Source organism: Myotis brandtii, unplaced genomic scaffold (genome assembly GCF_000412655.1).
Source record: "Myotis brandtii unplaced genomic scaffold, ASM41265v1 scaffold1791, whole genome shotgun sequence".
Taxonomy (NCBI): domain Eukaryota; kingdom Metazoa; phylum Chordata; class Mammalia; order Chiroptera; family Vespertilionidae; genus Myotis; species Myotis brandtii.
In genome coordinates this window covers 26,950-46,457 of record NW_005356639.1, presented here as the reverse complement: position 1 = coordinate 46,457, position 19,508 = coordinate 26,950, and the positions used below count along the sequence as shown (strand labels likewise).

At 33.3% G+C, this 19,508-nt stretch overlaps 2 protein-coding genes across 2 annotated transcripts; both read left to right on the top strand.

The window, feature by feature from the left end:
* The first annotated feature begins 3,095 nt into the window (after positions 1-3,095).
* On the top strand, positions 3,096-4,052 carry LOC102256172 (olfactory receptor 6C6). The gene has a single exon (XM_005863504.1). It carries the CDS (start codon positions 3,096-3,098, stop codon positions 4,050-4,052), a length of 957 nt encoding a protein of 318 aa, XP_005863566.1.
* A 10,928-nt stretch (positions 4,053-14,980) lies between these two features.
* Positions 14,981-15,919, top strand: LOC102255866 (olfactory receptor 6C70-like). Its single transcript, XM_005863503.1, has one exon. The coding sequence runs from the start codon at positions 14,981-14,983 to the stop codon at positions 15,917-15,919; it is 939 nt and encodes a 312-aa protein (XP_005863565.1).
* Positions 15,920-19,508: the final 3,589 nt, after the last annotated feature.

The window sequence follows — 19,508 nt, the reverse complement described above, 5'->3', positions numbered from 1 at the left end:
TTTTTAAAAAAATTTTCTTCATATTTAAATACCAATAGCAAGTCTTTTAAAACTTCCTTTTGACAAATTTTATTTGGATCAAGATAAAGTCATCAGGGAATTTGTTTCATAATAATTTGCATATAATATATGTAACCAATCCACTTTACTTAACTTGAGCAGAATCTTTTATATCAATACAGTTCAAAAGTTTCAGATATTTTAAATATATTTTATTGATTTTTTTTACAGAGAGGAAGGAAGAGAAATAGAGAGCAAGAAACATCGATGAGAGAGAAACATAGATCAGCTGCCTGCTGCACACCCACCACTGGGGATGTGCCCGCAACCAAGGCACATGCCCCCGACCAGAATAGAACCTGGTACTCTTCAGTCTGCAGAACGATTCTCTATCCACTGAGCCAAACCAGTTAGGGCAAAAGTTTCCGATATTTTAATTCTCCTGAATAGGTCCTCATGCCATAAAATTAATGTGCCATCATAGGTTTGCTTTTCCCATTTTCTAAGCAACAACTATAACAAAAACACTTTCTTAAAATTAAATATTTTAGTAATATACAGTTAAAACTCATAAATATTTTAGTAATATACAGTTAAAACTCTTATTTAAATTGAATTTATTTGCAACATTAAAATCTAATATTGGGCCTATTATTATTATTATTATTATTATTACTACTACTACTATTATTATTTTAGTAATAGTGAAAAAAAGTTTCTCATGCAAATACAAATATTGTATTTGTTCCCGTTTTGTTTTTTTACTTCAAAATAAGATATGTGCAGTGTGCATAGGAATTTGTTCATAGTTTCTTTTTTAAACTATAGTCCGGCCCTCCAACGGTCTGAGGGACAGTGAACGGTGGCCCCCTGTTTAAAAAGTTTGAGGACCCCTGGTCTTTAGACTATGAAACAATTCATATTTTTGTTTCATATTTCCCAGATTAAAAAAAGAAATAGCTGAGTGGAATTTCCTTTATTGGCACATAAATTGTACTTTCTGAATATGTCTTTAGGGGAATATTGTTTGCTATAGGTTCCCTTGGGTCCTTATTGAGCCAAAAGATAAAATTTAGTTTGAATCATGGGATATGTTAAATTTCTGTACTTAAACATATTTCTTCTTAGATTTTAATCACCTGTGACATAACACTTCCAGTTAAAGACTAAGAAGAACTTAGTGAAAATTTAACCAAACTGGAAGGGATGGTAGAGATACATCCATGTTCTTTAGTATCTGAATACTGAGATATGTTGTGAGTGTGAACTTAAGTGAATAATGGAAAATATTTTGAAAAAGAAAGAAAACACATTTCACTTTTTATTTGAATCCTTCTGAAGAAAACATTGATTTTTATAAAATATCCTTTTAATAATTGAATGAAGTCCTGAAATGATTATCATCACTCTTAATTTAGTTTATATATTCTACTATATATCATAACAAAAAAGGAAATCCCAATGTGCCGTGTGTAAGGTAAGTCAAATTTTAACATGTCTTTTTTTAAATCAGAACTTAGGAAAATATTTTGGAAGTACAAGATAATTGAACTTGTCTTTAAATTGTCTTATTGATCCATTATTTTTGATGAAGAAATAAAAACTTCTATAAAATTTTGCTATAAATATATATATATGTAACATGTATTTTCATAGATAAATGACTAATTTATTTTCTTTATCTAACCCTATGAACTTTAACTGCATTAGATAAATTAGAAGGAGCTATTTTTCACTTTTTGAGGAAATCTAACAAAATATTTACATCTAGTTCAAATTTAAAAACAATTGGTGTGTTTAACAAAACTCAGAAGATTATTAAAACTAGAAAATGATGAAATAATGTCTTTACTACTTATAGTTTGCCTACCATGTCATAAAATTCCACAGGCAATGAATAAGAAATGTAGACTTATATTTTAATGAAAAAAGTGATTAATAGAAAAACTTAAGGAACAATCAAATAGAAAATATTTATGTGGAAATGCAATGACTAACATTATTCACAAACAATAAACAGATTAAAAGTGGTGGCAAGAATTCAGATATGTTTAACACAAAGATTCTAGGGATTTAGTAACTTTAAAAAGAATATGTATGAATAAAATAATATCAGGTTATCTAGAAAAGTAGAGGAATATATTTGAATAAACTTAGTTGATAAGAAATAAAAGTACTTATGTGACATTTGATTTTTTCTATTATAGTTTATGTTTTTAAAACATGGGGGAAGAAGAAAGACTTTTGAATATCATCTGGAAATTCTGAAAATTGGCTAAGACAAAGAGTCTTGCTCTACTACAAATGATATAATTAACAGAAAACAAATTGTAATTAGTAACTATGGGATATGGTTATAACACTAGTCAGTGAAAAGAACTGTGACTGTGCTTAAGATCATTTTATATGCAAGCAAAGCTACAGCTTCTTAATGTAATCTGCACAACCATAAAGAAGGTAATATAAAACTATTATAATTGAATAAGGTAAAAATAGATTAAAATATAGGAAGACTTATTTCAGTTTTTCTGTTTGTTTATTTCCCAAGTCATCCAGATTTGAATAATTGTTACTGATTTACTGGGAATTTTCTAAGTGTTGAATCTAAAGGCCATGGATAAAATGTATAAATAGGCAAGCAGATGGAGTTGAAAAAAATGTAAAGGAAATGCTACAAAAAATAAAAGAAAGGACATATAAAATGGAACTTAGTGATGAGTAAAAGGAATAAAATTACTTAAAATATTTGCTAATTTCAGAAAATAGAATATCTAAACTATTTAAATAGTCTATTAGGGTAAAGTCTTTGGAAGATGATATAGATCAATGTTAAATTGTGGAGATAAAGTTTGAATGACTGATAAACCACAGTAAGACTTATTTCAATCTTGTCAAAGGAAAATAGCATTTTTATAAATATGACTGACTTTAGAGGACATATTCATTTTGATGAACTCAAAGTAGATTTGTGAAAATATTTACACATTGACAAGTTTCTGACTGTGAAACATTCTATGGCTGAGAATAAAGAAACCTGTTTTCTCACTTGTGCTTAAAATTTTTTTTTCTAGCTTTGATAGGAAAACAAAAAAGAAATGAACAAGTCAACAGAAATAGAGTTCATTTTGCTTGGACTGACAGGTGACCCTCTGTTGCAAATTGTGATTTTCCTGTTTCTATTTTTCAACTACATCTTGAGCCTGACGGGGAACTTAATTATCATCCTCCTCACCATGCTGGATCCCCGTCTCAAGACTCCAATGTATTTCTTCCTCCGAAATTTCTCCTTCTTAGAGATTTCATTCACAACCATCTGCATTCCACGATTCTTAATAAGCATTCTGACTGGAGACAAAACAATTTCCTACAGTGCTTGTGCAACTCAATTGTTCTTTTTTATTTTATTAGGAGTTACAGAATTTTACCTTCTGGCTGCCATGTCCTATGACCGCTATGTTGCCATCTGCAAACCGCTGCATTACCCCATCATTATGAACAGAAAAGTGTGCTGTCAGCTTGTACTCAGCTCTTGGATATCTGGATTCCTAATCATATTTCCCCCTTTGGTCTTGGGACTCAAGCTGGATTTCTGTGCCTCCAAAAGGATTGATCACTTCCTCTGTGACACTTCTCCCTTATTGCAGATCTCTTGTACAGATACGCATTTCATAGAATTGATGGCCTTTGTCTTAGCTGTGGTGACACTTGTCATCACTTTGTTGTTAGTGGTCCTCTCCTACGTGTACATCATCAAAACCATTCTAAAATTCCCTTCTGTTCAACAGCGAAAAAAGGCCTTTTCCACCTGTTCCTCACACATGGTTGTTGTCTCTATTACTTATGGGAGTTGCATCTTTATGTACATGAAACCTTCAGCAAGGGAACGGGTGTCTTTAACTAAAGGCGTAGCTGTGCTCAATACTTCTGTTGCTCCCTTACTAAACCCCTTCATTTACACTCTGAGGAACCAGCAGGTGAAAGAAGCTCTCAAGGATATGCTTCAAAGGTTTTGTTATTTTGAAAACAATGAGACGAAATTGGGGTGTAAGTAATATGTTGTCGAAACATGAATGGGAAAATTGAAAACAATGTTCAGTTCATTCATTCATAGCTATGCCATTTCTTCCCTCAATGATTTATACCATATTAGGCTTACTAAGTCTTCCTGGTCTCTGTACTTCTCTCTGTTCTTTCTGAATAGATCTTTTTACTCTTTAGTGGTAAACTGCCTTCTCCAATTTAGATATTAAATTCCATCTTTGACTAGAAATATATCTCCCCATAAATGATACTTTCATGTACTGAATGCCTTCAAAAACTAAACCTTGCAAGATATACGTGGTTAATTATTTCAACATGTGTGTGCTAATTGCTAAGCATTGCTCTTAAGTATTTTCTCAGCTAAATTGTGAGAGAAAACTCAAAATCTGATAATTATAACATGCAATAATTGCTATTGTGATGAAAAAGAGAGAAAAGTTAAATAATTTTAAGGATCATGGTAACCTTTCAAAAAGTTATTTATACTGAAACTTGAAGGTTGAATAAGGAAATAAAAGATTCCAAGGGTTCTGTAATCAGAGATATAAAATGTGAAAAGGAGAGTTACAGTGATTGAGCATATCGTGTTTGTAACATTATTAGTTATTGTTTGGTGTAGAAATAATTGAACTCCAGGCTTTGATTAAAATTGTTTATATTGTATTGCAGTATTAGGCCTACAAATGATAGTAACCCATGAAAGAAATTTAGGTATAATTTATTTACATATGGGGTTGGGAATCTTTCTATATATTTTAAACTATTTTCAAATTAAAAATGCCTGACCCATTTTGTTTCTATCAGTTTAATCAAATTTAAGAAGCATAATGTTTTTGAGGTGTACCCATACTATTGCATGCATCCTTAGTTCATTTCTCTTTGCTGATGTGATTTAGTAGCAACTCTGGTGTCCTTGAGTCATAGCTTGCGTTCTCTTCCCTAGTCCTACACCTTGGTATTCATATTCTCTGAGGAATCTCTCCCTGAGATTGACCAGTGGGAAAATCAGGATAAACCATATTCTGAAATTCCAATCACTGAAAACCATTATCATCCCACAATGTCCTTTGAAATAAGCTGTCTGCTAAAGGGAAATAGATAAAAGGGAATGCTTCTCCAAGTCTTGGTAACTCCTCTTCACTTTCCATTCTCTAAGGAAGTTGGATGACCGGGAATGTCCCTAGAGGAGAAAAAGAAGGACACATGTGGAGGAATACCATGACCATTTTGTTGCTTATTTTAGAAGCCCATCTGTGTTCCAAATTAACTCCTATGATTTTTTTTGAAAAAAATTTTAAATTTATCTTTGTTAAAAGTGTTACAGATGTCCCTCTCTTTCCCCCCAATTGACCCCTTCCTCTCTGTACCCACCCCCTCCCCATGCCTACACCACACTATTGTTTGTGTCCATTGCAACAGACCTCAAAACTCAACCTGCTTTTGAAGAGCTAGGCAGTGGTCGGCAAACTGCAGCTCGCGAGCCACATGCAGCTCTTTGGCCCCTTGAGTGTGGCTCTTCCACAAAATACCGGAGCCAGCGGTCCCAGATTGAGAGAGGGATGTCTGACTGCTGGTTTAGGACATCCTGCAAGGGGTCCCCGACTGCAGAGGGTGTAGGCTGGGCTGAGGGACCCCCCTCCTCCGTGAATGAATTTTGTGCACTGGGCCAATAGTGTTCTTTATAAAAAATAAGCAAACGTATATTCACGGTGGCCAACACCTGGAAGCAACCAAAGTGTCCTTTGATAGATGATTGGATATAGAAGATGTGATATCCATGTTGCCATTTGTAACAAGATGGATGGATATTGAGAATATTATGCTAAGCCAAATAATTCAGACAGAAAAGGCCAAGAACCATATGATTTTACTTATATATGGGTTATATAACTGAAAGCAATAAATGCACAAACAAGAAAACAAACAGTGACATCAGAGGAATGGCAACATGAGAGAACCCCTTGGCGTCTCCCCCTGAAATTTCAACAAGTTAACCAACTATAATTCAACAAAGAAATCCCTGCTCAATACAGAGCCATGCCTGAGAGATCCATGCATTAAAACATCTAAAACTAGGAACCGGGAATAAACCGGGAGATGAGACGGGAGGAAAGCATAGATGGCCCACAGACATAGATGGTGCATTTATAAAACTGTACACATGAAACCTATATAATTTTATTAACCAACTAGAGCCCCAGTGCACGAAATCTGTACACGGAGGGGAGTCCCCTCAGCCTGGCCTGCACCCTCATCAATCCAGGACTGTTGGCTCCTAACTGCTCTCCTGCCTGCCTGATTGCCCCTAACCACTCTGCCTGCCTGTATGATCGCCCTTAACTGCTCGCCTGCCTACCTGATTGCCCCTGTCTCTGCCTGAGCCCCGGCCACCGTGGCTTCGTCTGGAAGGATGTCTGGAAGGTCATTCGGGTGTCTGGTCTAATTAGCATACTATGCTTTTATTATTATAGATGTCACTCCAATACATTAAATAAAAGTCAGAAAAAATTAATTTAATGAAGTATTGGCATAATAAATGGTAGCTCTTAAAATAAAAAAATTCATTAGTTTACATTGCTGCTTCTAATTCTAATCTAACACTGAATTCTTTCATTCATATTTGATTCCCCCCTTTTTTTCTACAGTGAGATTCTTAGTTCTCATCATTAATATGTTTATTAATTCGCCCAATGTTAAAATTTACACAAAATCAAATCAGAATTATTCCCTGAGTACTATGAATGATGCACACACTATGTGAAGTTTTTTTGTCTGACCAGTAAAAATTATACTTCTTGGTGTGCCACAGAATTTTAGTAATTAGTTTATGTGTGCCATGAGATGAGAAAGGTTGAAAATTGCTGAAAATTTATTTGTATCTATCTATCATCATTATCTTATCCTATTTATCTATCTGTCTATATATCAATCATTAACCTGTCATCTAACCACCTATTTACTTAATTCAATGAATAATTTAATGATTAACAAACGACACTTGTTAAAGATCTGATTGCAATCTCGTCTCCGTAATTTATAAATTTTATCATGAGTGTGAGCAAGTGAAATAATTTTCCCAATTCTCAGTTTTTTCAATAGCAAAAGAGTTCATAATTGTGTGTTTTGCCTATTATGATGATAAATTGAATAATGTATGTACAGCAATTAGCATAATACTTTATGCATAGTAAATGTTCAATACATGATAGGTGTTATATAATTAGTAATATTTCAAGATGGTTGTTGATCTTAGGTGCACATTCTCAAATTGCTGAAGAAAATATTCTTTCTTAAATCATAGTAGTATTCGGAGTTCTATTTTTTCTTAATATTGAATACAGTTGCTTTTTAAAAAATAGATAGAAGTAATATTTGTGTTAGGACCCACATGCTGTTCTCTTAGTCAGAGATTTACATATAGACGGATTCCCCCCCCCCAAATAAAGGAATTAATTATCTTGGTATCTTGGCCCATATATATTTCTTATGTTTCAAAATAGTCTGTTAGTTTGCAGTGTCTACATGATTGTCTTAAAATGAATATTTTTAAATGTCACAGAATCATATAAATGAGTTTGTCATCTATCATCTATACCTAATGATATTTTATGTCATCATTCTCAAAACAATAAGCTTTTAACAATTAATGATAAAAACAAAGGCCAACTGGCATAGGCTCTACTGAATATTTTTTCACCTGAATATTCTTTCTCCTTAGAGACACTATCGGCAAACTCATTAGTCAACAGAGCCAAATATCAACAGTACAACGATTGAAATTTCTTTTGAGAGCCAAATTTTTTAAACTTAAACTATATAGATAGGTACATTGTTATTAACTTAATTAGGGTACTCCTAAGGCTTGGGAAGAGCCACACTCAAGGGGCCAAAAAGCTGCATGTGGCTCGTGAGCCGCAATTTGCTGACCACGGCACTATCCCTTTAGATTTCTTACTAGTATAGAGCAGCATTCATTCCTCTTAAATAATCTGAAACCTGCAAATATTTCCCAAGTTTCAAGCTAACCATCTCAGCTATGACAATTTTTATGAATGTTAGCAAAGGGGGATTAGTCAGACACACATCTTACAAATTATTTGGGTATCAAAAAAGAGGAGTTTATCAGAAATCTTTACTATTCAAGGCATAGATATTACCATATTTTCAGTTATATATATGATAGTGAAGAATGATAGCATTATTACAATAGTCACACTTTAGGTCTGTGATTTGAATTAACTTGAGAAATTATTTTACATTAATTTTCCTACCTACAAAGTTAAATATTATTTTCCAATATATATGTTTGCCTTTCACTATAGTTGATCCTTGCTCATGTAATCTAGAAAAAAGAAAAAGATAATCAACATATACTGCTAATGGTAAGTAAAATAGTGCTGTCACTTTTCTTTCAAAAATTTAAGAGTAATTACAAATACCATGTAAGTTCATACAAATAAATATCAGTGATTTGAAGATGATACTTTATTATTCCTTTTTGAATAAAACATTAATTATTTTTATTTGCTATTTTATAAATCAGTGCAAGAACATGTGTTTTTGATTTATGCACTTGCACCTGCATTTCTCATACATTAGTGTTTAAACCAGACAATGCACTTTAGGATGGTGGAGAGAATGGTGATTGTTTTACTGCTCTCTATCAAAAATGCCTGAATGACCCTAGAAGTCTATAAAAAATGACGAGGTTGGAGGATATTTTTTCCTGGAGAATTGCCTTCACATATTTTGCTACATTTTTAAAAATAGAAAAGATACATTTTTTGAAAGTACTAATTCAGAAAAAAATTATATTTTTTATTGATTGATTTCAGAGACAGAGAAAAAGGGGTGGGGGGGGGGAGAGAGAGAGAGAGAGAGACTTGTCCAGGCCTGAAAGTGCTATTTTTAATCAACTCTTTGAGCAATGACAACTTATCACTGATAATTATCGATTGCCAAATCTTCACTGGTTGCAGAACAAATATCTGCTTTGTGGTTTGAAATTGCTTTGGTACCAACATTGCATCTTCAGGAATGCTCGATGTGTTTAGCAGAAAGAGTGGAAGTTAGAGCGAGGACATATTAAAAATGAGCAGGCCAAAAGAAGATGATATCCAGGAAGAGAGATTTTGATTCTATGATTCTCTAGACCTACCATTTCCATCAACAGTCCAGATGTAATACACTGGAAAATTAAAATAAGAGAAGAAATATAAAATTGTTAGTCTAAATAATGTGGGTTTGTGAATTCATGTTTGAAGTGATGGGCTAAATCATGTAGAAGGGAAAATATTATGTTCTTAATAATAAAAGGAAGAAAAACTTTAAAACAAGCAAAGAAAGTCATTGGCAGAATTTAATTAGTAAGAAGGAATGTAATTTAAATATTTTTTATTTAAATGAAAACATTTTATGCTATATGATGATTATTGTTGACCTGTATCAGTGCTTATGTTCTAAGTTTTTTGGAAATAGTTTATCTATTTTGCAAATTGGTAACAAAGATTTTCCTCAGTTCCAGAAGAAAATTAAATGTGTCACTGGATTTATTTTATTTGAAAATATGGCTATAAAATATTTGGCAATCAGTGTTCTGAATTCATTAACAGTTTTTATAAATTAGAGAAGTTGAAAAAACATGTTTTATTGGATAATGTCTTTTGGTAAGATGTTATTTAAGAATGAATAAATTTTTATGAAAAATATAAATGAACTATGATTTAATATCCCACTGACAGTATTATTACTATTTTTATGTATTTGCAGAAATCATATCTGCATGTATCATATTAGACATTATAAAATGGGGTCAATCTGTATAAATATTTTTGTAATTTTACATCTAAAATATTTCTAGAATATTTAATAAGAATACATATTCATCAATGTCCTTATTTAAAAATGTAATTATCTGAATGAGTAAAATTATTTGAAGAATTGTTTATTTTTAACTATTTAGACTGTTTTCTATTTTTTACTCTGAAAGTATGTCATGACATATAGCTTAAGTCTAAGATGGATGTTGAATTGCTTTTTGAGAAAGGTAAATTTTCCATTATATTCTAAACATTTTATTCCTCCTTAGGAATTTATTTAGTCTGTTCACATTACTGAACTAACTATATTATTGTTATAATAGTTTCAATTTGTTACTTGGATATTTTAAGGCCCCAATAAAATCAATAGAAAGTAAGTCTACTTTATTTACCAATCAAGTGTTTACCTGAATTTTATAATTTATAATTTCTCTTTCTAATCTTGTTTAATTGGTTAGAAATTTTAGAATTTTATTGAACAATAGGGTTCATCAGCACCCTTGTGTCGGTCTGATTCCAGTAAAAAAAAATCTGCTTGAATTTAGTTAATTATTAATGCCCTCCTACATAGTACTTCTATTCTCAGAAATATTAGTATTACTTTAAGGATGTTAAAGTATGAAATGACATCCTCTACAATATTACTACACATTTATGGTTTTTATGTGTACTGATCTCTTCACTGATTATTAAGCAGTTAGTAATCATTAGTGTATTCTATGCACATCTCATTTAATCCTTATAATTTAGATCAAAAGTATTTTATCTATTTTTTGTAGGTGAAATTTTAAAACAAGGAAATTAACTTTCTCAAGACCATATAACTAGTAATAAGTGATAAAGTAAAATTTGCAAATATATCTCTCTTTGTTTCTAAAACTCTTAACTTAGTCATTTAACACTGTTTCTATTTTTATATATTTATTTTTATTGATGCATTACAGATGTCTCCCATTTTCCCCCTGTGCTCCTGCCCCACCTGAGTCCTCCACTACACTATTGATTCTGTCCATGGGCTATGCGTATATGCAAATAAATTCTTTGGTTAGTCTCTTCATGCCCTCCCCCCGCCACACACACAACCCCCTTTCCTCTGGATTCCTCAGTCTGTTCCATGCGTCTATATCTCTGTATCTTTTTTGTTCACTAGTTTATTTCGTTCATTAGATTCCATACATGAGTGAGATCATGTGATTCTTGTCATTCTCTGACTGGATTATTTCAATTAGCATAATACTTTCTAGGTCCCTGTATGCTATCTCAAAGGGTAAGATATCCTTCTTTTTTATAGCTTTACTAGAGACCCAGTGCACGAAATTCATGCACAGGTAGGGTCCCTAGCAGCTGCAAAAGCTGCCCGGGGCCTCCCTTCCCAGGCTGCTGGCTGCTGGCTAGGGCCTTCCTTCATTTCGCACCGCACCGTGGTGATCTGCCCACGTCATAGCGAGAGATCGAACTCCTGGTCAGTCGAACTCCTAAGGGCACACTTTGCATATTAGGTTTTTATACTGGTATATATACTAGAGGCCCTATGCATGAAATTTGTGCACATGTGGGGGGGGCCCCCTCAGCCTGACCTGCAACTCTTGCAACCCAGGACTGCTGGCTCCTAACTGCTCACCTGCCTGCCTGCCTGCCTGATCATCCCTAACTGCTCGCCTGCCTGCCTCATCACCCCTAACCACCTCTGCCTTGGCTTCCGCTGCCATGGCTTCATCCTGAAGGATGTCTGAAATGATGTCCAGAAGGTTGTTCGAATCTCCGGTCTAATTAGCATATTATACTTTTACTATTATAGATAGTATTCCATTGTGTTAATGCACCACATCTTTTTTATCCACTCATCTACTGATGGGCACTTGGGCTGTTTTCAGATCTTAGCTATTATAAATTGTGCTGCTATGAACATATGGGTGCTAGAATTTAGTTAATTATGAATGTCCAACCACATAGTCCTTTCTGATTGGTGTTTCAGGATTCTTAGGATATATTCTCAGAAGTGGTATCACTCGGTGAAACAGCAGTTCCATTTTTAATTTTTTGAGGAAATTCTATACTGTTTTCCACAGTGGCTGCACCAGTCTGCATTCCTACCCACAGTGTAATAGGATTCTCATTTCCCCACATCCTGGTCAGAACTTGTTTTTTAATTTATGGATGGTAGTCATTCTGGCAGGTGTGAGATGATACCTCATTGTTATTTTAATTTGCTTTTCTCTGATTACTTGTGACATTGAGCATTTTTTCATATGTCTACTGGCCATCTGTATGTTCTTTTTAGAGAAATGCATATTCATTTGGTATTTTGCCCATTTTTAATTAGGCTGTCTTCCTTTTTTTGAGTTAGAAATTAATATGTTTTTGGAAATTATATATATTTTGGAAACTAACCACTTATCAGATGTATCATTGATGAATATATTCTCCCATACAGTGGGTTTCCTTTGCATTTTGAGAATGGTTTCTTTTGCTGTGCAGAAGCTTTTTGATGTAGTCCCATTTGTTTATTTTTTTCCATTGTTTCTCTGCCCAGGAGATGTTTCCACAAAAATTCTGGCATGTGGGATGTCTGAGATTTTATTGCCTATGTTTTTTCTAGGGTTCTTTTTATGGTTTCCTGACTTACATTTATGCATTTTATCCACTTTGCGTTTATTCTTGTGTATGGTGTAAATTGGTGGTCTAATTTCTTTTCGTTTCTTTTCTTTCTTTCTTCCTTCCTTTCTTTCTTTCTTTCTTTCTTTCTTTCTTTCTTTCTTTCTTTCTTTCTTCTTCTTCCTTTCTTCTTCTTTCTTTCTTCTTTCTTTCCTTTTTTGCATGCACCTGTTGAATTTTCCCAACACCATTTATTGAAGAGACTGTCTGCCCTCCATTGTATGTTCTTGCCTCCTTTGTCAAATATTAATAGAACATGGTGTGGGTTGATTTCTGGGTTCTCTGTTCTGGTCCATTGATTTATATGCCTGTTCTTTTGCCAATATCAGGTTGTTTTGATTACAATGGCTTTGTAGTATAGTTTGATATCTGGTATTGTGATCCCTCCAACTTTGTTCTTTCTCAAGATTGCTGAAGCTATTTGGTGTCTTTTTTGGTTCTATATAAAGTTTTGAAATATCTGTTCTAGATCTGTAAAATATGCCAGTGGCATTTTAATGGGAATTGCATTGAATCTATAGATTGCTTTGGGTAGTATGGACATTTTAATGATGTTAATTTTTTTAATCCATGAACACATATATTATTCCATTTATTTGCATCTTCCTCTATTTTTTTCAATGTCCTATAGTTTTCCAAATACAGGTCTTTTACTTTCTCAGTTAAGTTTATTCCTAGGTTTCTTATTTTTGTTTGTTGTTGCAATGGTTAGTGGTGTTGTTCTTGTTTCTCTTTCTGAGAGTTCATTATCGGTGCATAAAAATACCATAGATTTCTTGGTGTTGATTTTGTATCCTGCTACTTTGCCGGACTCATTTATCAAAACTAATAGTTTTTTGATGGAATCTTTAGTATTTTCTATGTACAATATTACGACAGTTTTACTTTTGCCTTTTCAATTTGGATGCCTTTTATTTTTTTCTTCTTATCTGATCACTGTGGTTTGGACTTCTAGTACTATGCTAAACAAGAGTGGTGAAAGCTGACGGCCCTGTCTTGTTCTTAAGTGAAAAACTTTAGTTTTGCCCATTGAGAATGATGTTGGCTTTAGGTTTTTCATATATGGCCTTTATTCCATTGAGGTATGTTCCCCTGACTCCTACCTTGCTGAAAGTTTTTACAAAAATGAAATGGGTGCTGTATTTTGTAGAATATGTTTTCTGCATCTATTGATATGATCAAATGTTTTTTGTCCTTCACTTTGTTTATGTGATATATCATGTTTATTGGTTGCGTCCCCAGAATAAATCTCACTTACACTGTTTCTTATGTTTTATTTTGTGTGTGTGTGTGTGAACTTAACTTTAAAATTTCATTCTTAAACAATAAAAGACATATCCAAACTTTTAACCTTGATAGTGAATTTTTTTTGTCTCATTAGCCATTAATGTTTTTGTTTCTCAGATACATAGCTGGATTTTGTGTGAATTAGTACAGTTTTAAATTGTTTCTAATTCCTAACAGGCTCCCAACATTGCTTTGCTTCGGCTCCATTATGCACTCTGTTTTCATTATTTGCCATCCAAGATTCTAAAAACCTCTAATTAAAAACATAAAATAGTCCCATTCAAATCATGACACGCTTTTCTTTGGCTAATACTTCCTTGGATTAATAGTCTCTGATGAATTATATGAGTGATTGCTGGGGGCATGAGGACACAGGCAATGTGACAAGAAAACTGATTTTTCACTGTCAGAGAGCTTCACCTGGAAAGAAAGTTTAGATTCTGGATATTCTAAATGGGTGGAGATTGTGAAGAAATGCAATGCATTTTCTGTATTTTCTCTTTTACTTTTATGGTCTAAGTTACATGTGCAAAATTTTGAAATCCTGAATAGATTATTATTTTTTTCTAAATGTGGCCATATCTGCTTTATATTGTGTTAATTTTTTAGATCCATCTAGTATTTATTTTTTCTTATGTCATTTTTTTGGTAATTTCTTATGTATTCATCTGTAGTTCATAGAGAAGTTGCAAGAGGCTACAATGGGGCACTAAGCAAATGTCACTTAAATATGAAATCAAAACTTTTTAGAATTTAACTATAGATCTTAATTCATTATATACTGGTATAATTTTATTTTGATGAAATTAATAATAAAAAATGAATGGATTACATTTGAATCTCAAACCAATGTTTTATCTAACTTATTTCTCAAATGAAACATTTGAAATTAGTTACAAATGACTGGAAGTTTTTTAGTAAGGATAAAACACACGCGACTATTTTGGGTTTTGCTGGTCAATTTCAAAAACTGAGTTGACTTCAATGGTGGTTTTTAAAGTAGTTTCTATTGCACAGTTCTGTATCATATCTTCAAAAATCATGGAGCATTACCTTATAAATGGGTCTGTTTGTGAATATGGATGCTTTTATTTATTATTCCCTGGTTATAAAGCTACTCATGTAGTTTCTTATTTTTGTATCTTTTTATTTCTAGAATTTGAAATCTCAGAAGAGAAATGGAGAATCATACAGCGCAGATAGAGTTTATCCTTCTGGGACTGACAGATAATTCTCAGTTACAGATTGTAATTTTTTTCTTTCTATTTCTGAATTATATGTTGAGCATGATAGGAAACTTAACCATCATTGCCCTCTGTCTACTTGATTCCCATCTCATGACCCCAATGTATTTCTTCCTCCGAAGTTTCTCTTTTCTGGAAATTTCATTCACAAGTGCTTGCATCCCCAGATTCCTAATCACCATTGTAACCAGGGAAAAGACCATTTCCTATGATGGTTGTATGTCCCAGTTATTTTTTTACATATTCTTGGGTGCTACAGAATTTTTCCTTTTGACGGCTATGTCCTATGACCGCTATGTTGCCATCTGCAAACCTTTGCATTATATGTCCATCATGAGCAGCAGAGTTTGTTATCAGCTTGTACTCAGTTCTTGGGCAACTGGATTCCTGGTCAGTTTCATTTTATTGATTTTGATTCTTCATTTGGATTTCTGTGCTTCAAATATAATTGACGGTTTCATTTGTGACATTTCTCCTGTCCTGCAACTTTCGTGCTCAGACACACACATAGTGGAACTGATTACTTTTTTCTTAGCTGTGATAACCCTTATTGTCACATTGTTATTAGTAATCCTTTCTTACTCTTACATCATCAAGACAATCCTAAAATTCCCTTCAGCTCACCAAAAGAAAAAAGCTTTTTCTACCTGCTCTTCTCACATGATTGTTATAACCATCACTTATGGTAGTTGTATATTCATCTACATAAAGCCATCAGCAAATGAAAGAAACACTTTAAGCAAAGGAGTAGCTGTGCTCCATACTTCAGTTTCTCCCCTGTTGAACCCATTCATTTATACTCTGAGGAACCAGCAAGTTAAAAAAGCCTTCAGAGATGTATTTAGAAAGGTACTTCCTGCTTTAGACAAGTAATATTATTTATTAAAAGGATTAACATAAAAACATAAAGGAACATGGATCAAAACCAATTTTGCCTCTTCTAGTTTAAGAATTAATCTTTAGTTAGATTTTTTTAGTTTACTCAAGCTTAGAAACTCTCTCTATTGAATACATTCTGAATTTAATGTTCTTTTCTTCAAAGTGAAACCTTACTATGTTAGAAATATAGAATTGCAAAATTTATTTTCTTAAAAGCATGTTAGAATGAAATGAAGAATTTTGATTTTATTATAGACTATGAGTTCTCTAAGAGCTGTAAATAAATATGCCATATTTTATTTAATAGTCATGTTCTTTTAAAATTTTTAGATAAAATGAAATTTGTCATTATAAAAATGCATAAGATGCTTCAATTGATTTTGTACTTTAAAATAATAATTTAAAGAATTATTTTATAAAGTGATCTTTTGAAATATCAATTGTCAACATATTAATTAAGTGTAATTTCCTTTTAAGTGAATCATACATTTAATTTGTGTGATTTTATTTAGGTTATTATTTGAGTAGATTTTAAAAATTCAATAAAAAATAAAATATGATTTAATAGACAAGTAGTTGATTTCTCACACAAATTTTCAAGAACATATAAGCAAGTTTAATCTTTTAAACATGCCAATTAAAGTCCTATATAATAAAGAGGTAATATGCAAATTAATCCTCATGCCCTCACAAGATGGCTGCCTATGACCAGGCCGGGATGGGGGTTAGTGAGGTCGCGACCAAATGACTGAACAAGCAGGCTGTGTGGGGTGATCAGGCAAGCAAGGGGTCAGTTAGGGGAAATCAGGCAGGCAGGTGAGCGATTAAGAGCCAGTGGTCCAGGATTGTGAGAGGGCTGTCAGTCGGACATCCCCCAAGGGGTCCCAGATTGGAGAGGGTGCAGGCTTGGCTGAGGGGATCACTCCCCCGATGCACAAATTTCGTGCACCAGGCTTCTAGTGTTAAATAAGCAGGAATAGATGATGAATTTTATGACCTGTTATATAATTATTAGTTTTTAATTCTGTGTTAAGTTTCCTGCTCTCAATGATATAAAATATCAGTTTCTCAAAATTCAAATGACTCCTTTAATAATAAAACTGCATTTATTTGCAAATACATATGCATCCCTTTGTTCACTGAAGCATTATTCACAGTTGCCAAGACACGGAAATAAACAAAATATCCATTGATAGATGATTGGATAAAGAAGATGTGGTATATATATATAACTGGACAGTCAATGGGTCCATGCTGCCTGTTACTACTTGAGCCAATTAAGCAGAGGTAGGATTGAATCATAAATGAGGGTTTATTCCAAAACTTCCAGCAGTATGGGAGAGCAGTGGGTTACCCACAAAAATCTGCTCTGTGTCCCACCATAAGTCAGCTTCTTACATTTGGGTAGAAGGACAAAGATTACATTGGGAAGGGTGTGCCAAATGGGCAGTTTACAGGTAATGGGGGCTGGAGGTTTGAAATGGCCCACTAGTATGCAAAGGCTCAGAGTCTTCAAAGGGCTAGTGATAACCAAAAGGCTGGGAATTTTCAAAGGGCTTAGTGATATGGAAAAGCCTGGGGGTCTTCAAAGGGCTGGCAGCTCTGGTTTCTGCAACAAGGTTGTTAATCTTTCCATGAGAATAGGCAGCTCCCTGATGAGGAGGATGGGCTGCATTTTCAGGTGAGCTCCCAGGTCCCACAGAGAATGTGCCGCCTTCTTTAATCACAATAAAACAATCACAGTTAACAGAACATGATTAATATTTCTTACAATTATAGCTGGTTCCCAATATTCTATTTCTGCCCCTATCACATATACACAATGGAATACTACTCAGCCATGAAAAGATGAAATACTGCCATTTGCAATAACATGGATAGACCTTAAGAATATTATGTTAAATGTAATTAAGTCAGACAGAAAAAGTCAAGTACTGTATGATTTCATTCATATGTGGGATATAAAACTCAAAGCAACAAACTGTAAAAGCAAACAAAAACTCATAGACACAGGCAACAGTATGGTGGTTATCAGAGGGAAGTGAGTGGGGAGGTAGTAAAGGGTAAAGGGGATCCAATATACAGTAATTAAAGATTTGGCTTTGGGTAGTGTGCACACAATGCAATGTGCAGATGGTGTACTATGGAATTGTACACTTGAAACCTGTATAATGTTATAAACTAATGTCATCCCAATAAATTTAATAAAAAGAAAAAAATGATAAAACTGTCTTATTTCCTCCAAAACTTAATTATGAAATTATATTTTTCTTCTTTAAGTGTCAGCTCTTGGAACACAAAGATGCCACAACTCTTATATAATTGTCCTAATGTAGATACCATTATAACAGTTGGTTTATGTTATAGTGGTGATTAAGCTATTAGCACAAGATTATCTTCGACGTGTGCCAGTGATATTTGTTCTTGTCTATGTTTACAGTTATCATACATTTCTCTAGTCTATATTTTTGAAAATATTTATTAATTTTCATGACAATGAAAAACATGAATGGGTCAACTAAAGTTTATTACTAGATTACCAGTGGACATCTATTTTCACAATAACATAATAAGAAAAGTATCTTTTGAAAGATATATGCAGTTAAAAAGACTATTTCTCAAACATAAAGATAATGATTGTTGCTGCCAATATGCCTAGAATAACTGCAGGATATAAATACATAGAGTGGTATGCTGCATAAACTCCCCATAAGTTTTCATTATCTGTACAGCCTCATTAGATAAGAAATAAAGCAATGTGTTGTGTTCTGTATTCCACCTTCACCTCTGTGGCAGATAAGATTTTCTTAAATGACAGTAACACAACAATATCTTCCATCCAACATTCTCTTACAATATGATGTTGACTCCCCTTCCAAGAAGAGATTGTTTCTCTTGAATTTGGGCAGAAGCTAGTGACTACGCCAGTAGAGTTGATGCCTTGTGATTCCAAGGCAAGGTCATAAAATGAATACATTTCCTGTCTAGATCTCTTTATTTTGAGACACTTATCCTTGAAATCCAACCACCATGCTGTGAAAAAACCCCAAACTGCCTCTAAGAAGAGAACACATAGAGAAGTGCATAGTAAAAAACCAAAAAACTGAGGCCTCAAACTGACAACCAGATTCAGCTGCAAGACATGTGAGGGAGGTGTTTTAAGATGACTCCAGTTTTCAGTCTTCCAAGTTTTCCATGTGAGCCCTCAGACATCATGAAGGAGAAATAAGACCTGTTATACTCTCTGTATAAATTCCTGACAACAGAATCTGTGAGCATAGTAAATGGTTGCTTTATGCAATAAAGCACTGAAGTAGTTTTTAATAGTGGTCTCTGACATATAGGTGCTTTCAATAGACAATTTTTTTCCTATAGAAATTATACCAAAAGTAATTCACATTTCAAAGTAGAAACATGCAATAAATTGATCTTTCCAATAATAGAAATATAGCTTATATTTGTCAAAATTCACCGAAATGTATACTTAATATTGGTGTATTTCAGTGTATATAAATTTTACTTAAGAACAAATTGTTAAAAATTGAATTCTAGATATTTGTTTCTCATAGTGATATGGATTCTA

Bases quoted from the DNA above. Each gene is read 5' to 3' on its own strand.
- LOC102256172 (XM_005863504.1), top strand. From the start codon at position 3,096: ATGAACAAGTCAACAGAAATAGAGTTCATTTTGCTTGGACTGACAGGT.
- LOC102255866 (XM_005863503.1), top strand. From the start codon at position 14,981: ATGGAGAATCATACAGCGCAGATAGAGTTTATCCTTCTGGGACTGACA.